Source organism: Bos grunniens, chromosome 12 (assembly GCF_055505025.1).
Source record: "Bos grunniens cultivar Pamir isolate PY7600 chromosome 12, Bosgru_T2T1.0, whole genome shotgun sequence".
Classification (NCBI taxonomy): Eukaryota; Metazoa; Chordata; class Mammalia; order Artiodactyla; family Bovidae; genus Bos; species Bos grunniens.
The window spans coordinates 32,067,221-32,093,450 of record NC_141176.1 but is presented as its reverse complement, the minus strand read 5'-3'; the positions used below and the strand labels follow the sequence as shown (position 1 = coordinate 32,093,450).

The 26,230-nt window shown below is 38.1% G+C and overlaps 1 protein-coding gene across 41 annotated transcripts in view; it reads left to right on the top strand.

Moving 5' to 3' along the window:
* Positions 1–26,230, top strand: part of PAN3 (poly(A) specific ribonuclease subunit PAN3) — a 123,498-nt gene that overhangs the window by 92,062 nt on the left and 5,206 nt on the right. For 15 of the 41 annotated variants that reach the window (XM_086329583.1, XM_086329575.1, XM_086329573.1 and 12 more), the window contains 12 exons: positions 1,042–1,098; positions 2,310–2,414; positions 3,181–3,238; positions 6,336–6,497; positions 7,235–7,351; positions 7,439–7,540; positions 10,941–11,106; positions 12,503–12,593; positions 17,043–17,182; positions 19,673–19,802; positions 20,485–20,549; positions 25,925–26,063. In XM_086329583.1, the coding sequence (XP_086185709.1) occupies positions 1,042–1,098; positions 2,310–2,414; positions 3,181–3,238; positions 6,336–6,497; positions 7,235–7,351; positions 7,439–7,540; positions 10,941–11,106; positions 12,503–12,593; positions 17,043–17,182; positions 19,673–19,802; positions 20,485–20,549; positions 25,925–26,063 (1,332 nt within the window). Of the gene's footprint in view, positions 1–1,041; positions 1,099–2,309; positions 2,415–3,180; positions 3,239–6,335; positions 6,498–7,234; positions 7,352–7,438; positions 7,541–10,940; positions 11,107–12,502; positions 12,594–14,701; positions 15,320–17,042; positions 17,183–17,992; positions 18,074–19,672; positions 19,803–20,484; positions 20,550–25,924; positions 26,064–26,230 lie in introns of those variants that run through there. The other 26 variants (XM_086329577.1, XM_086329574.1, XM_086329604.1 and 23 more) reach the window with 8 other exon arrangements.

The following is a 26,230-nucleotide window of genomic DNA, read 5'->3' as shown; positions in this document are numbered from 1 at the left end:
AAACCTCTTGGGTTTGCATTCCCTTCTCCAGGGGATCTTCCTGACCTAGGGATTAAACCCAGGTCTCCTGCACTGTAGGCAGATTCTTTACCATCTGAGCCCCCCAGGGAATCCCAATAATAACTCTAGGTTTGGACAAATCTGGTTGTATATTCACACTCTAGTTTAATACTTTACAGCACGTCTTGCTGTAGGGATCCCCTAGTACTTGTGCCGGCTGTGATTGCCATTTGCTGACACTTGTTTGTAAGTGTAGGTAGACTCACCTCTGGTGAGAAGTTAGAGAAGTCGATGGTTTCTTAACAGTAGTGACTGAAAGCAAACTGATGGTCAACACTTGCCAGGTGAGGCAGTGATTTAATAGCTGGAACTCTGGGTGATGGAGCACATGGCAATAGGAGGCCTCCAATGTGGGTCACTCACTGGTCGAAGGAGGAGTTCCGGGAGCCCTGGTTAGAGGTAGGCAAAGGGCCACCAAGGACTGCAGTGAGAAGGGGGGAGCGGGCAGAGAGGGAAGGTCATGTTCCATAAGGTGTACCTTTGCAGTTTTGTAATTTTGTCCATGTTCAGAAATTATTTACCCATAGAAAAGTAAGTAGTAGATGAAGCTCTCATGAATAAGAATGCCAGATTCCATTAAAAGATGAAAGATGGTCTATACCGTAAACATTGGACAAAATCACAGCTGATAGGCTTATATGAAAAGTGTATTTGGATTTTAGTAAGCAAGCAGATTTTGATCCCGTAAATTAAATTAATGATTTATTTTTGGTTGATTACATTTCATATTTTACTGAAAGACAGTTTGAGTGGAAAGAGAACAGATTTTTATTTTTCCTCTTTTAAGAGTCCTAGTTCTGCCTTCGTGTTGTGACTCTTGAATCTTAGTGTCTCTGAGACTGATCCCCCAACTGTAAGTGACCACCGTCTGAGAAATAAATGTGAAAACATTTATGGAAATACTTGTGAATCATGTGAAATGCTTTCTAAAAAATAATTAAGCGGCTAATAGTTTTTTGTTCTGTTTTTGTTTTTGGTCAGAGATCTTTCAAAAATTATCACAGAACAGCTTGCCGAGCAGAAGGTCAAATAATTGAGGTAGAGTAGAGACTTTCCTTGGTTCTTTCAAGTAAGAATTCCATCAATGTTTTGCTTTTGGGGAGGGGGTTATTATATTTTGTAATTACATACATTTTTATTTTATCACATTTGTAGAAAAAAGTTCAGTTTAACCTATAAAGAGATCCTTTTGTAACAAAACTGTCTCAGCTGTTTCTGTGGATATTGTACATGGCACATTTTCACAATGTTTTTACCCTTCACACAGCTCTTAAAAATACACTCTTGGTAAACCTGAGGTAGTTCAGCCCAACTGTACTACCTGATGTAAGGAAACCACGGCCAGGGAAAGGAGGCGCTGTTCTCCTTGCAGGTGTAGTTAAAGAAAACCTTTCAAGTATTGCAAAACCACTTCCTGCTTGAGATCCAGAGCAGAACAATCATCTGAGGGCAGCGGAAATCAGCTGAATTCATTTTTAAAAGAGAAAAAAAGGGTTTGTTTCAGCTTTAAATATGAAAGGATAAAATAGAAGATATTTTAGGGTGTACTTTGATTTTGTGCTGTGGACCAGTGGAGGGAAGGAGAGGCAGAGGAAGATGGGAAGAAAGCAGGGTGGTGGGAAGAGCCCAGATGAAAGGATCAAAGACATGAGGCTGGCAGTAGAGTTTAGTGGCTTTGTTGTAGTTCGATTGGAAGGTACATACTCTGTCGCATCCTTCTGTTCACCTCCACTGCTGACCCAGAGGATGCTGGTCCTCTTTCCTGTTCTAGTCTGAGGTGTTAACAAGCATCTAGATAACAACTTTGTTCAGTTTGGCTGCAGGAGACCCTTCCAGAGGGCAGTTCTCTGGGCGGCCAGGGCAGAGTTACTCCATGCTCTGACTGTTCCCAAGCACCTTTAGTATCTACTTTCTTCCTCTCTTCCAATTACCGTTTAAAAATACTTCCAAAAAACTACTTGTGCCTCTCATTGGAGGTAAAATTTTACCATATCTGAAGAAATGTCTCCTTTCTTATTAGAGTTTAAAAAATAGATTATTCCAATAAAGATTTTAAAACTGAATTCATTTAGAAAGTGTGCTGATAATAGCTATTCTCTGAGTGAATTCTCTTTAATTCACTGTCATATAAAGATTAAAAGTATCAATTTATCATTGTCATTTAAAGATTAGAACTTTATCACAGTAATGATAAAGCTTATCAGTTGAGAAAAATTGATCATTCTATTTTCCCCTTCCCTATCTCTTAGGTATTTCCTAACTACCACATCTATCCTCCAACTGCACCTCACGTTGCTTATATGCAGCCAAAAGCGAATGCACCTTCCTTCTTCATGGCTGATGAACTGCGACAGGTATGCTTTCAGAGTTCAGAGTGGAAACACTTGATGTCTGTCATTCTTTAGCAAAGAACTGGAGAAACAACAGAGCTCCTTTCAAATCGTATTATTTAATTAGATATGCTGTACTGAAGCAGGTAGAGTTTATGAATTCTAATTGATGTATTTATTTAAGGAAACGTGTTTTTCAAGACAATTGCAGGTAATACAAAACATAGAATAGCTATTTAAATGGACCACCATTTTGCACCTCACATCCTGTGCATTGAAAAGCCTCTGAAGTGTGTAAAATAATTTAAATGATTTCTGATCTCTAAACAGATTTTTGCTAATATCTGTAGTTGTTAGCTAATAAATAATTTGGCCTAGAAAAGAACATTTTAAGAAAGCTCAAAATTTTCTACAAAGTAGATTTTATAAAATAATTTAATTTTGTTGTTGTTAACAGGTATTATTTGATATGTAGGATTTTATTTTACTCTTAAATCCTCAGAAATGTTTTTATTTCAGAATATTGTTTGTGGAGTGAACTATTGACCACAGATCTAGCTGTAGGCTCTGGGATGTGACACTGCTACTTGAAACCAGCTAGAGTTATGGGCAGGTCTACCTGGGACTGGAATTTAGACATTTTACCAGTATTGGAAATGTTATTTCATTATATTAGTATTGAAAAGTGCACATGCCAAAACTATTAATGGTTATGGTAGTCAGTTACAATAAAAAGTCCATATTTCAGAAGCTGTGTTTAGATGTAAATGAACTTATTTTCTTTTCTTAGGAGCTGATAAACAGACATTTAATAACAATGGCTCAAATTGATCAAGCTGATATGCCAGGTAAAATGCAAGTTGATTGATCCTTCCTTTTAAAGGAGAGTATAATCCTTACGTAGTCCCACAGTTTTTATGCTTTAAGCCAGCTAATTAATTACTCTTTAATGAATATATTTGTTTGAAATCTAGTTAAGAATTCCAAGATGCCATTGGTCATCTAGAGTTTTTCAAATAATTCTACATGTGACAAGATTCTAGTTTATCCAAAAAATAGGCAGTTTTAGAATTTCCACTGTGATTTATCTCACTGTGTACTAGAATGTTATCTTTTGAAACCTGACAAAGTATAGGTACTTAAGTAGGAGTGATTGTTGTAGTTATTATTGAGACTGTGGCATGCCCCTGTACTAAGGCTTTCTGTGTGTAAGTTTTTTCTTTGCAAAGCTCCTGTGGTGTACTTGCTAATATTATCACCTCTATTTCGCTTGTGAGGAAACTGAAGGTAACAGCCGGGTTAAGTAGCTTGCCTCTAAGGTCAGTGACTAGTAATTGTCTGACCAAATCAGGGTTTAAACCTATATTCTTTTTGGCTGAATTGTAGTGTTTCTCAGAGAGCATTAAAATCTCTTTCCCTAGCTTATTCTGTAAAGGCAAGATTAAATGTGGTTTATTTTAGCAAAACTTTATAAATAATACAGCAGGAATACATTTACTGTAGCAGTAGCCTCAGTATGCTGCTGCTGCTGCTAAGTCGTTTCAATCGTGTCCGACTCTGTACGACCCCATAGATGGCAACCTACCAGGCTCCCCCGTCCCTGGGATTCTCCAGGCAAGAACACTGCAGTGGGTTGCCATTTCCTTCTCCAATGCATGAAAGTGAAAAGTGAAAGTGAAGTCATGTCTGACCCTCAGCGACCCCATGGACTGCAGCCATCCAGGCTCCTCCGTCCATGGCATTTTCCATGCAAGAGTACTGGAGTGGGGTGCCATTGCCTTCTCTGAATCTCAGTATACCTGGTTGTAATCAAGGACTCAGCACAGTCACCTGTGTATCTTCTTGACTGCTAAAGAATTCAAAGGAGTATGTCTGGTTGTTATGTTTCAAGACTGATCTTTTCCCCTTTAGATGGGCAGGAAACTTTTCTGTCATGGCCTTTGAAATGTTCATATAGAATTTTCCTTATTATCAAGCATTGTCTTTGAGGCCCTAGTCAGGGTAAAAAATAAAAAATAAATAAAATGAAGATGCTATTTACAGTAGTTTCAGAGAATAAATACCTAGAAATAAATACAATAAAAGATATGTAACATCTCAGTGAGGGAGATTTACTGCTGCTGCTGCTACTGCTGCTAAGTTGCTTCAGTCGTGTCCGACTCTGTGCAGCCCCATAGACGGCAGCCTACCAGGCTCCCCCGTTGCTGGGATTCTCCAGGCAAGATAATGCATGAAAGTGAGGGTAAATATATAGAGTGAAATACTATACTCATGAATAGGAAGACATAATGATCATCAATTTTTGTAATCTGTAGATTCAGGACAATTTTAGTCAAAGCACATGAGTTATTTTTACTCACAGTACTAACACCTGCTTCATGTTCCAAGAGTTTAATTGTTAAGGAAGGGTTCAATCCCATAAGACCACACCTGCCTCAGGGGTCAGCTGAAATGGGGTACCTAAGCTACTCAAACTTCTGTCTGGGCAACTACAAATTTAGGGGTTTCTACTGGATGCCCTCAGGTTTGGTAATAAGCTGGGATGACTCACAGAACTCGGGAAGACACTGTATGAACTATTACTGGCTTATTATAAAGGGTACAACTCAGGGAACAGCCACATGCAAGAGACATGTGGGGGCTGGGTATGGGGGTGGGGACCTCCTTGCCCTCCCCAGTGTGCCACCCTCTCAGTGCCGCATCGTGCCCACCAACTGTGAGCTCTCTGAATCCCGCTGCTGAGGAGTCTTTATGGATGTTTTGTTGTCGGGGCATGTTGGTTACATCTTTGGCTCTTGGCAGTTAATTCAGTCTTCAGCTTCTCTCCCATCCCTGGAAGGTTGGGAGATTGGCTGAAAGTTCCACTTCTAATCAAGGTTTGGTCTTTGTGTCTTTCTTTTTTTAAAATTATATTGAACATAACAGAGCTTTTCATAGTATATGATAGAATTTATCAGAAAGTGAAGGTCGAAGACTCCCTGCAACACTCTGAAGATTGTGATTAGGGTTCTGGTGTGTGGGGAGGGCAGGCTTGGCTTGAGTCTGTAGTCCCTGCAGTGGTGTGGTAATGGCACTGGGCTAGACAGATTAACTACTGGAACAGGCTAGGGAGAAGTGACACAGATGGCTGGAAAGCACTGGGAAAAATGGTTTTCTTTATGGTAGAAGATTGTATTATTACAGTTGTATCATCTCAAACCACATGCAAAAACTGACTCCAGATAGATTAAGATGTCTAAAACAAAATGTGTAATATCTCTAAATGATAATACAAAGCTTTAAAACTCATGCTATGAAATATATATGAATAAATTTAATGTTTCAGTAGGGAAAGATTTCCTATACTGGAGGCAAAGTTTGTTGACTCTTCAAATACTGATAAATTTTATTGAATTAAAGTTAAAAAAAACCCAAAGATATCTATAGTAGAGAAAAAGCTTAGAAGATGTTTACATGTTTGACAAAGAAAAGAAAATTAAAGCCACAAATTAGTAAGAGCCTTAAAAACAAAACTGAAAAGTGGCCAAAAATAGGAATAGGCATTTCAAGAAAGTGGAAATTTATACAACCAAAAATTATGAAGAAACGTTGAACATCACTGATGATTAGGGAAAGACAAATAAGATACCATTGGAAAGTTTAATATTTATAAGTGATAATCCAAATTGTTTCTAAGAGCTGAGAAACAAGAGTTGTGCTGTTACCAAAGATAAATATTTTTGAGTTCATGAAATCTAGTTCTTTTGTTGTGTTATGTCTATTTTTATTGATTGTGAGACTGGTGTGCCCTATAGAATGGACACACTATGAATCTTGACACTCTTCTAGAATACAGAGTGTTTGATATCAGTCGTTTGTGAATTTGGTTTCTTCTTTATTTCTTTGAGATCTGAGAGATTTATGAGTGTCTGCAAGCTAAAGTCATCTTCTTATGAATTACTCTAGCAGTCCCAACAGAAGTTGACAGCTACCATAGCCTGTTTCCTCTAGAACCACTGCCACCACCCAACCGGATACAGAAATCAAGTAATTTTGGATACATTACATCCTGCTACAAAGCTGTAAATAGCAAAGATGATCTGCCTTATTGCCTTCGGAGGATACATGGTAAGGAAGATAATTTATCCTCTTTTAGGAGCATATTATTGAGGCTGAGATTATTCAGATATTCCTGAATGAGTTTTTTTAATTAACATGAATTTAAAGGATAATAAATACATTTATCGTTTCATTTGGAAATTAGTATCTCATAAGGGATATATTCAGTACCCCACTCCAGTACTCTTGTCTGGCAAATCCCATGGATGGAGGAGCCTGGAAGGCTGCAGTCCATGGGGTCGCTAAGAGTCGGACACGACTGAGTGACTTCACTTTCACTTTTCACTTTCCTGCATTGGAGAAGGAAATGGCAGCCCACTCCAGTGTTCTTGCCTGGAGAATCCCAGGGACAGGGAGCCTGGTGGGCTGCTGTCTATGGGGTTGCACAGAGTTGGACACGACTGAAGCGACTTAGCAGCAGCTGCAGCAGCAAGGGATATATTGGGCTTCCCAGGTGGCTCAGTGGTAAAGAATCTGCCTGTCAGTGCAGGAGGCTTGGGTTTGATCCTTGGGTTGGAAAGATCCTCTGGAGAAGGAAATGGCAACCCATTCCAGCAGTCTTGCTGGGAGAATTCAATGGACAGAGGAGCCTGATTGGCTGTAGTCCATGGGGTCCCAAAAGAGTTGGACATGATTTAGCAACTAAACAACAACAAGGGATGTATAACATGGCTCTTTTGGCACATTTTGGGGAAATAAGGGGGAGATGTCATTTCCTGTTAAGCAGAAAATGTTCTCTTTTTCAGGTTTCCGTCTTGTTAACACAAAGTGCATGGTATTAGTCGATATGTGGAAAAAAATTCAGCACTCAAATATTGTAACCTTGCGTGAAGTGTTTACCACTAAAGCTTTCTCAGAGCCTTGTGAGTGACTTGTAATTGTCTCTCTGCTGGTGGGCTTCATTGTTGGAAGCCAGGTTACAGTAATGAGCATTTGTGTTTTATTTCAAGCTCTTGTGTTTGCATATGATTTCCATGCTGGAGGAGAGACCATGATGAGCAGACACTTCAATGACCCCAACGCGGATGCCTATTTCACAAAGAGAAAGTGGGGTAAGGAGACGATGCAAGAAAGCTGGGTTTGACAAAGCCTTTGCTCTGTGAAAGAGTACTTTTGTGTTTTAAAGTACTTGTAAGTTTAGCCCTATAATCATTCAGTTTAAAGACCATATTGCATTTTAAAAAGAAATACTTTAAAGAAATGGAGTCAGTGTGTAACAAGTTAGGAAATAATGTGTTACCTGTAGATGGAGATGAAGATGGGTTACGAAAGACTGATGTAAATATCTGAAATGTAAGTAGCTGAGAATATGATAAAAGTTTTTTTCCTCTTGTTTTTTCTTTAAAAAATGTAATGCTTTCTGAGTAAAATGGTTTGGAAAATGCATTAAATTGAAAAATAATTCCTGTAACTTCACCACCCAAAGCATCATCATTATGAGTCTCTTGGCATTTCTTTCTTGTCTTGGTTTTTTGTTTTGGTTTGTTTTGTCTCTCTTACATAGTCCAGTGTGACTCTCTGTTATTTATGTAATTATTTCCCTGAACAAATATTTTGCTTTAAGGTAGGATTCTGTGTTACTAAAGGGACTTCAAAATAAATTTTCAGGTAACTTTTACTTAAATGGGGACTATTTTCTTTGTTTAGTATTTAAAGAATTGTTTTATTGTTCATATATTGCAAAGAACTAAAACATTGTAATTACATTCTAACAAATGCTTATTGAAGGGTAAATCATTTCAGAGTTAAAGTAAATTCATTTTGCGATGTCTATTAATTAGTTTGTTTTGGGGGAAGGAAAATGTATGTATCATTTTCTTGTTTGGGGGCAGGAAAGTGTTACCCTTTATGCTGAGGTTTTTGTTAAAGATTTTCCTGAATGTATCCTGAGAGAAAGCAAGGAGAGAGAAGACTGGAGTCTGCCTGGCATTATAGATAAAATATATTATTTCTGTTTGCTTGTAACTTTGCTTTCTGACAGTTGAAAGAAGCAAGCTGTGGTTACATGGCTGTTTTGCATTAAAAATCTGGTCTCAGAGTGTGGTCATTTTTTTCCTTTTGCCATGTCATCTGTAGCACACACATAATTTTGTTGAAAGGGATGTGGTATAACTTTTCCTATAGAGAAATATAGCTGTAGTTGTTCGTTTATTTTAGTAACAACAGCTGTGAAATGACTGTTGGCTTTAATTTATAGCTGGGTTTCTCAGCCTCAGCACTGTTGACATTTGGGGCTGGATTAATTATTTTTGTAGGGACATTCTCTGCCTTGCTGAGTGTTTAGCAGCATCCCTACCGTGTACCCGCTAGATACCAGTAGCAACCCCCTCCTCCCTTTGTGACACCAAAAATATCTTCAGACACTGCCAAATGTCTCTGAGGTGGCAAAATTGACCCCTGTTGAGAACCACTGATTTATAGCACTCCTTTTTAGTTTTTTCTTTTTTTTAATCTTAATTCTGCTTTTGGTGTTTGATTATTTGGTATGTTTACATTTTCTTAGAAATCAGTTCATTTTCTAGTATTTGAAAGTATTGTTTGATGGTATTAACTCCTTTAAATGTACCATATATACTTTAATTTGTAGCAATTTATACTCTCTGTTTTCCCAGTATGAATATTGAAAATGAAGGAAAAAAGAGCCAATGTTTGTATAAACTTGTAGAGACATAGATGGAAGTATAATGCTTTCTTATACTATGTAATTTGTTAATTTAAAACAAAATAAAAGATAGCATGTTAAAAGAGATTAGTAATACTAATAAGAGAGTGGGAATAATAATAGCATACCTTATAGGGATTGTGGTAAAAGGTTTAAAATGACATAATGTGGGTAAAGTAACTAGATTGAATCTGGCATAAAGTATGCAGTGTATTTGCTACAAATATTTTTTCCCCTATTCAGTTCAGTTCAGTTGCTCAGTCGTATCTGACTCTTTGCGATTCCATGAACCACAGCACACCAGGCCTCCCTGTCCATCACCAACTCCCAGAGTCTACCCAAACCCATGTCCATTGAGTCGGTGATGCCATCCAGCCATCTCATCCTCTGTTGTCCCCTTCTCCTCCTGCCCTCAGTCTTTCCCAGCATCAGGGTCTTTTCCGCTGAGTCAGCTCTTCGCATCAGGTAGCCAAAGTATTGGAGTTTCAGCTTCAACATCAGTCCTTCCAGTGAACACCCAGGACTGATCTCGTTTAGGATGGACTGGTTGGATCTCCTTGCAGTCCAAGGGACTCTCAAGAGTCTCTGCAACACCACAGTTCAAAAGCATCATTTCTTTGGTGCTCAGCCTTCTTTATAGTCCAACTCTTACATCCATACATGATTACTGGAAAAACCATAGCTGTGACTAGATGGACCTTTGTTGACAAAGTAATGTTTCTGCTTTTTAATATGCTATCTAGGTTGGTCATAACTTTTCCTTCCAAGGAGTAAACGTCTTTTAATTTCATGGCTGCAATCACCATCTGCAGTGATTTTGGAACCCAAAAAACCACACTTAGTAAATAGCTTTATTTAACTGCTTCCTGGTTGTCTTTGACATTGTCTTGACATATATTACTAGAGCTACTTTTTGAGTCATTTAACATGGTTTTCCAGATGGTATTATCTTCAATTCTGTCTAAATCTGAGGGCTAGCAGTTTTTGAATTTTGTATTGTGTTCTTCCCTGGAAATTTTGTCTCAAGACATAAGAGCTGTTTATTAGCATCACAGTTAACCATTTAACTTTGTTGTTTTTGTAACTGATTCAGAAAAAGTTTGTTTACAACCATTTGAATACTTGGATTTATAAGGTCATGTTCCCTGAAATAACTACAGAATCTAGATTACATTTATGAGGCCCCTTTTCTCTTGATTAACAGTGACCCAGACAATTGTATCAAGAAGCCCTTACAAGGTTGATAGAATCAAAAGGATTACTTTTCATGGTAGACTGGATTATTTTTATGTTTCAGCATTACTACCCATAAGTGGCATAAGTGACGTTCAGTATTTTACATTTATGTTTTCTGTTAATTGGATGTGGTTGTAATAGTAGAGGCTGGGCAGCGTAAGGACAATAAGAAAACACTCCACAGAGATGTTGGTGGCAACTTTTGTTTCCCTCAAGCCATGGAAAGAATAGTTCCCACACACCTGAGCAGTAATAGAGACAAGGTTTAACCACAGTTTAAGAAAAATAATCCCTTCGGTTCCTGTTTTTAATTAGAACTTGGTTCACAATTAAGAAGAAGTTCTTACTTTAATAATTTTTGTCTGTTGTGCAATAATTATAGTGGTCACAGAAAAGAGAAGCTCAGTGAGAGCGCTGCTACTGCTGGCAGTAGAGTACTGAGGTGTAATATCATACATAAGAAAATCTGGGTTTGTTTCTTGAATTCTTTTTGATCTGCATGTTTTAGTCTTTTAGTTAATTACATGAAGGTGCCATTTTTTGTGTGTTTATAGGTCAACATGATGGCCCGTTGCCCAGACAGCATGCTGGATTGTTGCCAGAATCTCTTATTTGGGCATATATTGTCCAGCTGAGTTCTGCACTGCGTACCATTCATACAGCAGGTTTGGCATGTCGAGTTATGGACCCAACAAAGATTCTGATAACTGGCAAAACAAGGTACTGGCGTTTTGAACTCTGGCTTCTTTATCAATCATCTAACCTGTAACAGCTTAGTAAACATAGCATGACTATTTGTTGTAATTCTGCCTTTTCATATATTCCATCCAGAAGAACTACTGTGACTTTGAGTTCATTTGTAAGTTTTTTTTTTTTTTTTTACATGCTGAGTTTGTAATAAAATGCCTTGTTATTAACCAAGATCTTGTAGGGGTTTGGGAGGTATGTATGGTTAGCTGCTGCTAAGTCACTTCAGTGGTGTCCAACTCTGTGCGAGTGCATAGAAGGCAGCCCACCAGGCTCCCCCATCCCTGGGATTCTCCAGGCAAGAACACTGGAGTGGGTTGCCATTTCCTTCTCCAGTGCATGAAAGTGAAAAGTGAAAATGAAGTCGCTCAGTCGTGTCCAACTCTTAGTGACCCCATGGACTGCAGCCTACCAGGCTCCTCCATCCAGGGGATTTTCTAGGCAAGAGTACTGGAGTGGAGTGCCATTGCCTTCTCTGTGTATGGTTAGGGTTGGTGGGTATATCAGGCAGTGTCAGTACAAGTTTCATATGTAGAACTGTCAGTCTCAGATTTTGACATGAGTCCCCATAATCTCGAGAGGCTTATTCAGCACAGCCTGTTGGGCTACACCCCCAGAGTTCCCATTCATGAAGTCTGGAGCGAGGCCTGGGAGTTTGCATTTCTAACTAGCAGGCGATTGATGCTGTTGCTGCTGATTGGGTTTCATGCTTTGAGAATCAGTGATTTTACAGAGACCTTAACTTTATCAGTGTTTGATTTGAGTTGTTGAAATTTTGAGACTTGTCTTGGGCAGCATAGCATCAGGAGCTCAAGGTCTTAGTACCAGGTTACCTGGTTTCATGTCCTGGCTCTGCTGGTTACTTAACTAACAGCAAGTTACTTGTGTGTTCAGCAGTCTATGAGACAGGTGCTATTGTTATCTCCATTTTCCATATTTGTAAGGTACCTGCCTCATAAGATTATTGAGAGGACCAAATTAATTAATACATGTAAAATACTTTGAATGTGCCTAGCATATCTTCATCACCTGTTAAGAAGCTAACTGGTTCTCTTTTCACGTGTAACTAGTAAAGAAGCAGCTAGGTTTTGGGAAAAGAAGCAGTGACCTGGTACTCAAAAAGTGCAAGTTGCAGTCCTGGCTTTATCCATCCCTGGCTTTCACAACCAAAGGCCTGTCACTTGAAGTCTGTGACGTTATCTCTAACGTGGTGACTGGCAGGGGTTACATGGGGGTAGGGCAGGTTGAGGGACTGGCCAGGATGCTGAGATCCTTCCCAGTATCATAAGAAATGTTCAGTTTCCACTAGTATGTAAGTTTTCAAAAGTCTCATTTTAATTATTCTCTCTAAATTTTCTGATCTTTAAAGGTTGCGAGTAAATTGTGTTGGAGTTTTTGATGTTTTAACATTTGATAACAGTCAGAATAATAATCCATTGGCATTAATGGCTCAATACCAGGTGAGTAAGAATTAACATATTTAATAACTTATGGCTTGAATTTTTTTAAGATAAATTTTTTTATTTTAAAAGCATTTCAGAGTTTTAAATGTAGATTTCAGTTTATTCTGGGGGTGGTCTCTATGCAGACTTGGAACGTGCATTTCTTAATCACTATGGTGTGTTCAGTGTAGCGCCCTTAGAAGTTGTAATATACAGAATTAGTGACAGTGTCAGAGACTAGTTGTTCAAATGACAATACATTTATATGACTAGGAAATTTCTCCTCAGCATAGATTAGAGCCCTAACTAGCTGAATGAAATACAGTATATGACATTTTACTTAGTTTTCACTTTTAGTATGTTAAAATCACACCTGTTGTATTTACTTTTACAGTTGTCCCACTGTCACTCCAAAACCTTTATTTTCAAAGGAAAGGTGTTGTATAGCTATTTTCTAAAGGATTCATTTTCTTTTCCTTAATCAAAACCTATCACTCACTTCTTGTACATTAGTAGAATTCAGTTATAGTCTGACTTTATCGTAATATTGTGGACTGAGGTTGCATTGTGTTCTTAGCTATTTCATTCATACTTCTTGATTAATGAAAGGCATAGGTAAGAATCCACCTCTGCAAGGAGCTTGCAGTGTGACTGCTTTTGCCTTTTTACTCTGTGCAAGTGATATAGCTATTTAAAGTCAGTATTTCATGTCATTCTGTTTGTATTCATATTTTTTGGAGGATGTGCAGTTGTCATTTTAAGACAGTATTTGTTTGTTTGTTTTCATGTAAGGAGTTTTTGGTGTTTCTGAACATTTATTAACTTAGGGAGATTTGATGTAAGGCAAAATCCCTTATTTACATGGAGAAACAAGGAAAATACCTTACCTTCCCATTGCCCTTCTCATTTCATTTTCTTTTCTTTAATAAATCTTTGAAAGATTTTAGTTTGCTTTATTAAAATTGAGACAAATTTAGAACAAAAAGGAAAGTCCAGGATGAGAATTAAAGTGTAAGTAGTGTGTGATATTCTGGTTAGTTCATGCTTAAACCTCTTCCTTTGCTGCTGGACAGTGGACAGCATGGTACCCAGACTTAGAGCGACTCCTCTTGTCGTGTTCAGTTGTTTGCAGGCTCTTCATAGCTTCCTTCCCCTCTGCTCTGGCCCCCCTACCCCAGCAGCTGCCAAGCTGTTCTGGTTGGTAGTGCCATCTAGTGGGCTCTATGTGGAAGAATCTGGCTACCCTCCAGTCCCCCAATCCTCACCCAGCCCCCACCGCTAGCAGCTTTCTTCTGCAGAGGGCAATTTGCTCCCTCTTTCTTATCCTGGTTGGTTTTTCTTAGCTACTTTCCTGCTTATCATCTGTCTTACACTTAGTGCCTAACTAATTGGCTCTGAAAATTTTCCTTCATATTCTTTGAGCTTCTGAAAGTGACTGATTATTGACTGTTAAAATACTAGTGATCTTTATATATTCAAGAAAATAATACTAAACTTTGGGAGAGAAATTAGACATTATTTAGAATCAGTGCCATCAGCCTCTATTGCAAGTATTAGGAAACCCTCTGTCCACAGAACTGGTGTTGTGTTGTTTATGTGCAGCCTCATGGTACCTCTTCACTCCTCTCTATTCTGAGTAGTTCCTTTTTCTTTTTAATTTCTAGTGAAAGATAAGACTAGTTTGATTTTGTTTTTCTGTAAGTATCACAGCAGGGGTGTTTTCCATTTATTTTCGAATGTCCTTTATTTATGTTTTGGATTATATTGTTAGTTACCTTGAAAAACCACACTTCATAAGAAAAAACAATTCCAGAGTTTCAAAACAAACAACTGTAAAGTAAGCATTTGGGCCAACTGATTGGTAGGTTAGGAGCTGCCCCCATTCATAAACTTGGGCTACTTTCAACCAATTGTCAGCCTCCCTTTATTTTTCAAAGGCAAAGATTGTATCAGGTTTCCTTTCTTTTTTTTTGGAGTGGGTGTATATATGGATTTTCCATAGAGCTTATATAAGTAAGGTAAAGGAGAGAATTAATGGTAGTTTCTAGTGGGGGGGGTTATGATTTTACAGAGAAGAGGGTACATGAGAAAGGAGTGTATTGTTTCTTGTAGTCTATTTTTCATAGTCTGTTTCAGACACGTGAATAGAGACTGACTTTCAGTAAAATGGACATAAGTAGAGCCATAGATAGAATCAGAGAAAAATCAAGAAGTCAAGAATCAGGAAGAAACTGAAAATGAGTTGGGGGGAAAGCCTCCAGAATTCAACAAATGGGGGGAAAAGCCAGATGGAGGTAAGAAGCAAAAATAACAAATGGAACACTATTTAGCTGAGAATAAGGAAAGGAGAGTTACTGAGCGCTTAATGACATTACAGTGTCTCTGTCCAGCAGGACTTCATTAACCTCTTTTATTTGAAAAAATCAGTTCTGATTTAGTCTGGATTATGTGATGTGTATACTTCATTTCTAGGTGGGTATTCCCACCTTGAGTCAGCTTCATAAAGGTGGCAGATGTACTCAGAATCAGATGGACTGACTTCCTAAACCCATATGGTCCTTCAGCTATTTTGTGCTTTTGTTTTCCTGTTTTCCTGTCTTGTAATAGGGGATCCTCTAGGGGGGAGATTTAGTTATAGCATTGATTCAGGGTGGAGCTAAACTGAAGATTTTGCTGTTTGAGGGTGGGGATGTTATGTGTTGCTACATGCTGCTGAAATACTTAATAAACAATAACAAGCTTAAGTTTGCTTTGCTGATGACACTGAATTGAAGCACTTGTGGACTTTTACAATTTTCTTTTCCATGTACTGATTTCTCTCAATCAGCATGTTTATGATTTCCTTTATCTAACTTGGAATGTTTTGTTGATCTGGAGAGAGACTGAGAGGAGTCCTGCCTGAGTTCAGTCATGGCTGTGGGTCCAGAGAGCAAGGACGATGCCACAGCATTCATGCCCCTTCCTGTGGCACCTGCCTTCCCAGCCTGATCTCCGAACTCGGCCACTGACGGAGTTTTACACAGTTTCTCTGACATGAATCCTTGGCATCTCTTCCTGATTGATTCAGAGTTGTCTTAAAATTAATTTTTCCACTGATTATATTATAGGATCTTAGGTTCAGAGTATCAGATTCACCAATGCTAGATTTGAACTGTTTAATGTTATTTTAGTCATTGAGTTTGATTTCTTTTTATTTTTTACTCTTTGGGAAGGATGTTGTTAAGGATAGCTATGTAGTCCTAAAGTTTCCTAGCAATTGCCATGAAATACTCAACCTGATTTGCAAATAACACCATTTATAAACTTTTACAAAACCAGTGGCTCTCAACCCTGGCTGCATATCTGAATCTCTTACAAAGTTTTGAAAAATACCAATATGTAGATCTTATAGACTAACAACACCAAAATAGGATGGAAGGATAGCCACCGGGTGATTTTCTTTTTTTTTTTAGCTTCTCAGGTGAATTTTATTGTAAAGCTAAGTTTGAAAGCTCTATGGAATATTTATTTATTCCATAAATAAACATGTATCCAGTAATTCAGATGAGATCTCAGATTGTGAAGATTTATGTGAATTTTCTGTAGAAATTACTTAAAATGATTTCCTTGAACTCTAAACTGTTCCATTGTCTTGGAGGTACATGATTACTGATAGTTAACCTGCCAAGCAGGGCCACTTAGGTGACCATTCTGTTTCTAGGAGTTATTATTATTCAGTCAGCTGTCTTTTAAACATTCTTTTGGAAGAAAGGCCTCAAAGGGAGAAATCTTTAAAACAAAGAAACAAAACAGGTAGGAAGTGAGGTGGTTACAGAGCTCAGAGATCGACTATAGTGTAAAAACCTGTCTGCTTGGAAACAAGGGCAGATGGACTGTCATGGAGGTTTGCAGCATTGTTGATGTCTAGAGAATGTGCTCTGAAATCAGGTATTGCGGACATTGTGTTTGGAATAAGGGAATTACTTCCTTTTCAAATACACTCTCACTTTTGTGCATCATGGAGAATGAAGAAAGTGCCTGTCGTCAATGTAATGATCACTGTGAAGCAGCTGTTTGGTAACCAGCCTCAAATGTCCTGCCATAGTAAGAATATGAGCTTTATTTAAGTATAAACATTTAGGGGAAAAAAAAGGACAGTAAAGCAGCAGTTCTGTAGGTGGCATATGAATTGTTTTGAATGTTTCTTAAAGTAGCCCCTAGAACTACTTTCATTAGAATTACCTAGGTACTTTAAAAATGTTGGGCCTGTTCCCAGACCTACTGAGAATCTGGGATGGAGCTGCTCAGAAAGAGTCTTTTTAATGAAGCTCCCAGGTAATTCTGATGAACACCAATATCTAGGAACCATGTACCTAGTTCTTCAGCTTCTTTGTAAAGATGCTTTTTCCATGCAGGCAATAGTGTCAGTGTATTAAATTTGTATCTATGAAAGAAAAATTAAAAGTTATATTTATTCTTTCATGTCAGCAAGCAGATCTGATATCATTAGGAAAAGTTGTGTTGGCTTTGGCTTGCAACTCTTTGGCAGGAATTCAGCGAGAGAATTTACAGAAAGCCATGGAACTGGTGACAATCAACTACTCCTCTGACCTGAAGAATCTGATTTTGTAAGTTTTAATATAATGATCTTATGAGATAAGACAGATTTTTCATGAGAGTCTTTTAACAGTGATTCTATTGATTTTTAGTTTCCACTATTTAAAATCAGGCAAAACATAATTAAACAAATTTTAATTTATTTTTATTGCTAAGTATGTATTTCTTGAAATAAGTTCATAAACCAGTGTGTTTAGTTATTGATGTTTTAAACATTTGGCCAAAGGGTAGACCCCCTAGAGCTGCATTGGTATCTGCGAGCTACATATGACCTTTTACATTTAAATGAATTACAGTTAAATAAAATTGAAACGATTCAGTTCCTCAGTAGCACCATGTACATCTTAAGAGCTTAGAAGCTGCATGTACCTTCTGGCTCATATAGTGGACAGTGTGGACGTGGAACATTTGCATCATCTCAGAAAGTCCATTAGACAGTGCTACTCTCCAGAGTGGTCAGTATCTTTGTAAGAACTGTCAGAAATAACCCCATCTGCAGCCCAGTTGTGTGGTGTGTGGCCCACACCCCTGTTTCAGAGAGTATGTGTGTCAGGGTCCCTGTGCTTCTCCCCCAGTGTCTTTATACTCCAGGAAATCCTTGATTGTAAGTCTAAAATGACTGGGGCTTAAGAGAAGCCCAGTCCACTGTGGACTGCTGTCACGATGGTCTATAAGATGCGTCTGACATCGGGGATTCTGGAGGGGGGACAACCAGAACTCTTATTTTAAATGATTCAGGAGAATAGATGCTAGAAAGTCTCCTTTGAAATTTTTTTTCTATGATGTTCTAGAAGCAATTAGAGCTTATTGATCCTTTTCAGTCTCTTTTAGCTTCCAGCTGTTCCTTCTGATCTTTCTGTGTAACCCTGGATGATCCAGTTTCTTTTTGGACTAGCCCTGTGGTATGGAACTGAGGGACGGAGGATGGGGCTGCCCACCTGTGCTTTGTTACACTGGCCTAAGTGTCCTGCTTGTGACAGAGCACTGGAGCCAGTGGTTACCTGGTTCCTTTGATGATCAACTAAGATGATTTCTCTTAAATAAAAATATTTGTTTCATATACTATCACAGCAGTGATTTCTAGCCATAGCTTGCAACACCTAGGGTGTTTTAAGTAATCTCAAGTTATAATTTTCCCTTTTTATAAAAGTGAGAGTAAAGGATATAAGTGTAATAAATTGGCCATAAGTTAATAATTACTGAAACTGGGTAATGGGTACATGAAGATTCATCATACTCTTCTCTCTCCTTCTATAAATGTTTGAAATTTTCCTTAATAAAAAATGAATAAACAAGAAAGTCATACTTTCATACTAATCAGTAATCAAAATTTACAGAGCAGTAAACTATGTATCATGTACTTTTGAGCTGATTGATGTGAATTATGAATTAATTCACCTAATTCTCCCAATAACCCTTTAAATTAGGTACCATAACTAGCTCCATTTTAAAGATGTCAAAACTGAGGCTGGGAGATATAAAATAACTTGCCAAAGTGACATAGCTTACAATAACTTTAAGTGTGAGTAGTTAGATATAAATGTCAGTAATTACAGATGAATGGCTAAGACGTAGATTGTCCACATGAATTTATAACTGTTCATTTATTCAACAAAAGAATGCCTAACTCTGTGTCAGATGCTGAAGCTACTTTATATAAGATGAGCAGAATCCCCCATCTTCTGGAGCTTCCCCCATTATACTGGGGAGGAGTTAATAAACTCATCAACAAGTAACATGTTTGCAGGACAGAGATAAGTCCTATGGAGAAAATAGGTATAATTATAAGCAGAGCACAGAAGAGTTAGAAGCTGCTTTGTTAGGAATGGTTAGGACACGGTTGACCTGTCAGAATACTAAAACTAAATGATCAATAATCATTGTGTTCTGACAGGTAGCCGTTTGAGACGTGTAGTATTTTTCTGCCTTAGTTATGATGATAGAAGAAACTGTTCTTTTTCCTGATGTGTGTTAGTGCATGGAGATTTCTCAGAAATAAAAATACCATGACAGCTGGTAAATGAAGTCACAGAGCAGGAGACAGCTTCCTAAAACACTGAAGCTTGTTTCCCTTACCAAAATAAAAGTCTGAGTTTTAGTTTAAAAACTATTTTTGAAGACCAATGGAAAAATTTCCCCACCTACAACCACCCCTCCCAAAACCTTTGGATCTTTTCATCTCCCACTATTGTAAAGAAGGGTTTGAGAATGGAAATATGGTAAGTGTAACTCTATACCCAGCTTTCCTTTCTCATTTTCATAGTAGTAAAAGATTGAGAGAAAGAGACGTTTTTACAGTTTTTTCCATTGGCTCTTAAAGTTTTCCAGAGAAAAGAAATACAATCATTAAGCTTTAAAAATGAACTCGACTTGCATGAAAAAAAAATTTGAAATTGCGCACACTAACATGCTGGTGGCAGCAGTCCCTGTGTGCTTGTGGGTTGTGTTGTTCTGTAAACTGCGTGTTTGGCATTCAAGTGATCCTTCTCTATTTTGGTTAGATATTTGTTGACTGACCAAAACAGGATGCGAAGTGTAAATGACATCATGCCCATGATTGGTGCTCGATTTTATACTCAATTGGATGCTGCTCAAATGAGAAATGATGTCATAGAGGAAGACCTTGCAAAGGTAAAGTGTGTAGTTAAAGGAGTGTGTACGCACCTGCATCTGTGTGTATCAGTAGATGTAAAACAGAGTAATTACTGTGCTGGATATAGTACGCAGCTGGCTAAGACTGCAGATATTTTTGTCCAAACTTAGTGTTCAGTATTTTGATTTCTCAGGTCCTCTGGGCATTTGTCTTATTTTTTTTCGTTCATGGTTTTGCTACAGTCTTGAGATACAATCTTGATTTTTTTTTTTTTTAATATGCAGTCTTAGTAGTAGACAGCTACAGTGGGGGAAGAATACATCACAGGCTTGTGATTACTACATCCACCCTACTGTATATAAGACAGATAACCAACAGGGTCCTACTGTATAGCACAGGAAACTCGTCTGTGATAACCTATATGAGGAAAATCTGAAAAAAGAAGGAATACATGTATATGTGTAACTGAATCACTTTGCTATACACTGAAAGTAACACAAAAACTATAATCCAATAAAAGGGACAATTGCATAATCTTCTTGAGTATTACAGTATGTAAAAAGAACATGTTATATTCAAAAGTGTAACCAAAAGGTGGGGATATTAGGGTTTATGGTTTAAAGCAAATATTGGTACAGGATACCAGTTTTATAAACTTTTGCTTTTATATTCAGTTAGCTGGAACATTAATATTCTCTCTCTTTTTAAAATGTTTTATAGGAGGTTCAAAATGGAAGACTGTTTAGGCTTCTAGCAAAATTGGGAACAATCAATGAGAGGCCGGAGTAAGGATTTACAGTATTTTACATCATGTTTTCAATCAAGGGCACTGTTTTGCATAACCAGAATGAGTATACCTTATTGTTACTGATTTTATTTGGGAAAAGAGAAGAATTCTCATGTGAAGTGACCTTTTAAGCCTGTTGTTAGCCATTAGGGTGGTGTTTTTAACCACAGCCCTGGTTGTGGTTGTCCTTAGGGATTACACATGCACACACAGAGAGAGAGAGACACACACACACACACACACACACACACACACACACACACTACACTGTGTTAAAAACCTCTGTTGTGGTTTGCCTATAAGGGAACATTTTCTGCCTGTCAGTACTGCCTCTGTGCTTTTTGAAGCCTGTTCCTTTTACCATGGTCAGATTGGATCTTTTTGATATTTCTGATGGTTTCATGCCTCTTATCTTCTATTAAAGTGCATTGTTACAGCTGTCACATGAGTGACACTGGAAAGGAGGCATCACCATCTTACATTTGTTTAGTTCTGCCTTGTTTGTGAGTTAAAGTTATTTATATGTTCAACAAAGAAGCAAGGTTGATGTTTATGCTTCATACCTGTCCCAAAGACAAGGTGAAACAGTAGCTGTGGTGACTGTGGTAGAAGTTACCCTTCAGGATTGTTAACTGCTGTTCATAGAGATAGGTGGTAGATAAATACCATTGCTTGAGGGAGTTTTTTTGATGACAAAATTTAAATTCACATACCTTTCTTCAAAGTTAAAAGATTCAGTTAGCATTTTCCCTAGCGATTTTTCTAAATAAAATGTGGTCATATGTTGAACCATTTTAAAAGTTTTTAATTGCTTCTTCTGGCATTTATCTCTTTATTTAAAAATATGTGCTTAAGTGCTGTTTCTTGATTTTTCTTCAGTGTTTCAGTTTTTCTTCAGTGTATATAGCTCAGCTAATGACTGTCCTGTGGCAGGTGAGGCTGTATTTCTCGTACACCCTTCCTTTAACTAAAGACACATACACACACTGTACCACTTAACCCCTGAATTTTGAGATGAGTATTCAGTGTTGACATTATTAGAGCAAGGTAAATACTGTTTGTAGCTTCACCACACAGTAAATCATGACTACATTTCCTTTGTTTTGTATTTTGTTTTTTGTTTTCCTGGTGTGAATACTTGTCTTATGTAGAATAATAAGCAAGTGAAAAATATTTACCACCAGTTCATTCTAAACTCCCTGCCGGATATAAAATATTCTTCCATATGGCCTCAAATGAGTAATAACCTCTCAGTTCCCTTTTTCCTCCGCATTAGAAAAATTACCCCAGGGCCTCTGCCCTCTGCCCCGCTCGTGGCTGGTTGCCTTCCAGCCTGCTCACGCCCTCAGCTGAGACCCCGGGCTTCCCTGCACTCTTGCCCTGGGAGCTCTCCCTCTTGTTGTCCCCTCTCTGTGTTGCACACCCTGTTTCTTGCTTTTTGCATTGGTTTACTCTTCTGCTTTAATAAATCACATCCTTCTGTAGCTTCCTGAGAAAGGGGAGTTTTCCCCAGTGTTTGGAAGTCTAAAAATATCTTTATTCTGCTTTCATACTTTATTGATAATACGATTGGGTATATGCCCTCAGAAAATTCTTTTTATTAATGGAATCTTTTGAGTATAGTGCGTATGGACCAGTTTCTTTAAAAGTAGAAAAGGTTTGCAGTGAAAAACCTTTCATACATGACACCCCCAGTCTCTCCACTCCTCCTACCAGCCTTTATTAGTCTCTTGTGCATGTTCCCTGAGTTAACAGCTGTATATTCTTATCACCCCTCTACTTTAAAATATGTACTAACTGTAAGTTACGTACAGGGGTCTGTATATTGCACGACAGTGTGTTTTCTCATAACAGTGTGTTTTGGAAATCTTTGTACAGATAATGTTTAGTGTACGCACAGCAGTCTTCTCAGTAGTTAACAAACATGACCTAACTGAATCCTAGTAACAGCCCGTAGTGCAGATACTTCAGTATTCCCTGTTAATAGAGAAATTGAAGCATAGGTTAAAAGCCTCTGGGGTCACGCATAAAGTCAGGACTCGAGTCCAGACAACATGTGGTTCCAGAGTCTGTGCTGTCTTAACCACAGAGCCGTGGTCAGTGGCCGTGTAATAGTCCATCATGTGGGTGCTCTGTAATTTGTCTCTCCAGTTCCTTATCAATGGCCTTTTGAGTTGTTCTCAGCCTTTTTGCTAGTGTAAGCAGTTCTGCAGGGACTGACTTAAGCATACTTAATTTTGTGTGTGTACAAGTATAGGTCCAACTCTGATTATGAAGTCAGTACCTGCTGGAATTTGTGACTGGAATTTGGCAGCTGTTAGAAGGATTTGCCAGTGTACAGTGCGTGAGAGTCTTTCACTAGCAATACTTTTTGCGAACTTCTGGGTTTTTGACAACCTGATAGATGAAAAATGGAATCTCAGTACAGGTTTTTTGGTATTTACTCACAATGAGCACGTTGCCTGTCTTTCTGATTCAATTCTGTTTCCTTTCCTATCTGTCTAATCCTTTGCGCATCTTTATTTCCAGCTGCACTTTGTCTTTTTGCTGTGTAGGAGCCAGAGGGATCTGACCTTTGTGATCCTTTCTTTTAAGTTTGTCATCTTTCTTTTGACTCTGCTCAGTTTTTTCCAATACAGACATTTTTATAGTAGTCGAATTGATCAAATTTACTTTTTGCTTCTGGATTTTGAGTCACGGTCAGAAAGTTAGCATTTCTACTCTTAAGATCTTATGAAGGGATCGTCAAGAATTTTCTAGAATACTGAAGGTTTCATTTTTTTTCATATTAAAATTTTTTATATATTTGGAATTTATATAGGATGTAAGGTGTGAATTCACCACCACCCCCACCACCCACAGAGGTCCAAAAGCTATTTATTGCATAGTCTAGCTTTTCCCACTGGTTTATTAAGGCAGCAGCTCTTTCACACTATGTTAATGAGTGACATTTAAAATCTACTAGTGTTAGCTCTTTCTTATCTCTTTTATTAAATTTATTAGTAAGCTTAAGGAGCAGTTGTGTTTTTTAGATGTGGAGTTACCTTCACCAGGATAATGGCATGTCACTGTATTTGCTGATGTCTGCTTTAGTATCCTTCACAGTTTACGATGTTCTTCATTTAGTTACAATACACTAAGTTTATTCTTAGGTGTTTTTTCTTGTTGCTGTTATCAATGGGAATTTCCTCCATTCTGTCTTCTTAGATTCTTTGTTATCCAGTATATATGAAAACGATTGATTTCTATCAATTTTGTAGCATGGGACTTCTAGTGTTTGGGTAGTTTTTCAGTAGATTCTTCTGGGTTTCTCAGTCGTGTCTTCATATAATGATAGTCATATTTCCTCCCTTCTCATTTTTGTACTTTTGATGTCTCTTGAGTGACTGTGTTAGTACCTCTGATGCATAGTTCAGTAATAGTAATGATAGTTTCTTTCAGAATTTGAAGCACTGCTCCATTTATTGTCTTTTAACTTATAGACAGACTCAAAGCCATTTTCTTTCCAAGTTTTTCTTCATCCCTGTGCTTTTAGGACAACCCCCCGCTCTTTTTTTAAATCATTGATGTGCAGAAATTCACAATGATGTGCTGTGGTGGTGAGTTTTTGATTCATTCTGATGAATCAACAGATGGGCCTTTTAACCTTGGGAATTTATATCTTTTAGTTCTTGGAAGTTGTCTTACTGTTTCTTTGCAGACCTCTTTCTGGCATTCACGCTGCTTAGATGTTAGACCTTTGCAATTGATTTTCTAATATTCTCTTCTGTTTTCCATATTGTGTCTTAGTGTTGTGCTTTGTAGCCAAAAATCTCAACTTATTTTGTCTGAAGTTAAAGCGTTTTTTCCTAATGCTTTAAATTTGTACTTTCTAGGCAATAATCTCAACTTACTTGGTCTAAAATTAAAGAGTTTTTCCCCTAATCCTTTAAATTTTTTGAATTTCTGCGATATTTTAAATTTCCAACAACTTTCTGCTTTCTGAATATTTCTGTCTTACAGCATTTAATTCATTTTTCTCTGAGGCTGTCAATTGTAGATTTTTACTCAGTGGGTTTTTAAATTTTTTATTTAACTTTTATTTTGTCCCCTGAAGTATCTCACAGGAAATCCCACTAGTGACTTCACCTTCAAGCACCCCACAAAGCATTAGAGCTCAGTTTTTTTTGTTTGTTTGTTTGGTTTTTTCGGATCTGCTAAGTCATGCTGCTTACCTGTCTGCTTTTCACCTTTTTAATTTTTGTGACTATTTTTTGTCTCCTATTGTTTCTGATCCCTTTGTCCTTGTCTGTCTATACACTTTTTTAGACACTGTCAGTTGGCTGGGATTTTGAAAAGGAACAGAGATAAATGGGTGTGTTTAATCAGCTTTTAATTGAAAAACCCTGGAGTAATCTTAATAAAGCAGACACATGACTGTGGGGGCTTCCCTCTTTGTTCTCAGAATGCAGACCTCATTTTTACATGTGATCTGAGGCTGCATGGCCTGACCTCTCCCTTTTCATCCTTGCTTCAGATCTGCCTTTTTTCCCTTTTAATTTCCTCCTTGCCTCTTGTGCTGTCTGCCTGTCTTTTCTTGTACCCCTCCTTGTCCTCACTCAGGTCCTGCACTCTGATCCTCTTTTCTCCCCCAGCGCCATCCAGCCTCACTTGTCTTTTCTTGTTTAGGTGCTCCTTTCTCTATCCCTTGCACATACTGAGGCCTCTGACCAGGAGGCATGCTTCCTTGGGGAGAGCACCCATTCCCTCTCTGGAAAGCCTTCCTTGGCTTCCCAGGTGAATTCTTGTTTCTGGTCTATACTGTGTCCCTGTTTTTAAATAGCATTCTCTCCATATCCAATTGCAGCTTTCTGTAACCTGTATGTTTCATAGGTCACTGAAAACTAACAGTGACCATCTGGACAGTTTTCCAGCTCTTTGCCACTCACTTTCACATCATCACATGTTGGTAGGAAACCAGTATCTACCCCATTTGGTTCAGCCCTAGACATTTCCCTGTTTTATGCCCCCAGAAAAGCAGAAGACATGTCTGACATCTCTCTCTACCCTATATAAAGAGGTCATTTGCTTTCTTCCCCATTTTATCTAAGGGTAGGGGCCTAAGTGAGGAAGGGATTGTGAAGTAGGAGTATGTAAGGGGGTGATTGCTTTGAGAAGTAGAAAATGGTAGTCATGTACTTCCATGTTCAGTGAGATTACTTTTTAAAATCTATGGGCACTCTGGACATAAAATTTGATTTAAAACAGCTACACACAGACCCTACTTTCTGGTTGATTGTAGACAACAGTAAAACTGGTTTTGAGTCTGAAGTATAAACATACAGCTTTGTGGTGTAAGCATGAGTTATTGAGGTTAATATTCCCTTCCCTCAGGTTTCAGAAGGATCCTACCTGGTCGGAGACGGGAGACCGGTACCTGTTGAAGCTCTTTAGGGATCATCTTTTTCATCAGGTGACAGAAGCGGGTGCTCCTTGGATTGACCTCAGTCATATCATTTCTTGTCTTAACAAGGTAATCTGGGTCTGAAGTTTGAAGATTATGATGCTATAATCTCCAGTTTATAGAGCTGCATCTTGTACAAATACTGAGAGACGTAAGGAATTACATCTCTGTACTCTGCTGTAGTATACAGGGCATGTTATTCATAATTATTAGCTGCTCCCACTTAAGTAGCAGTT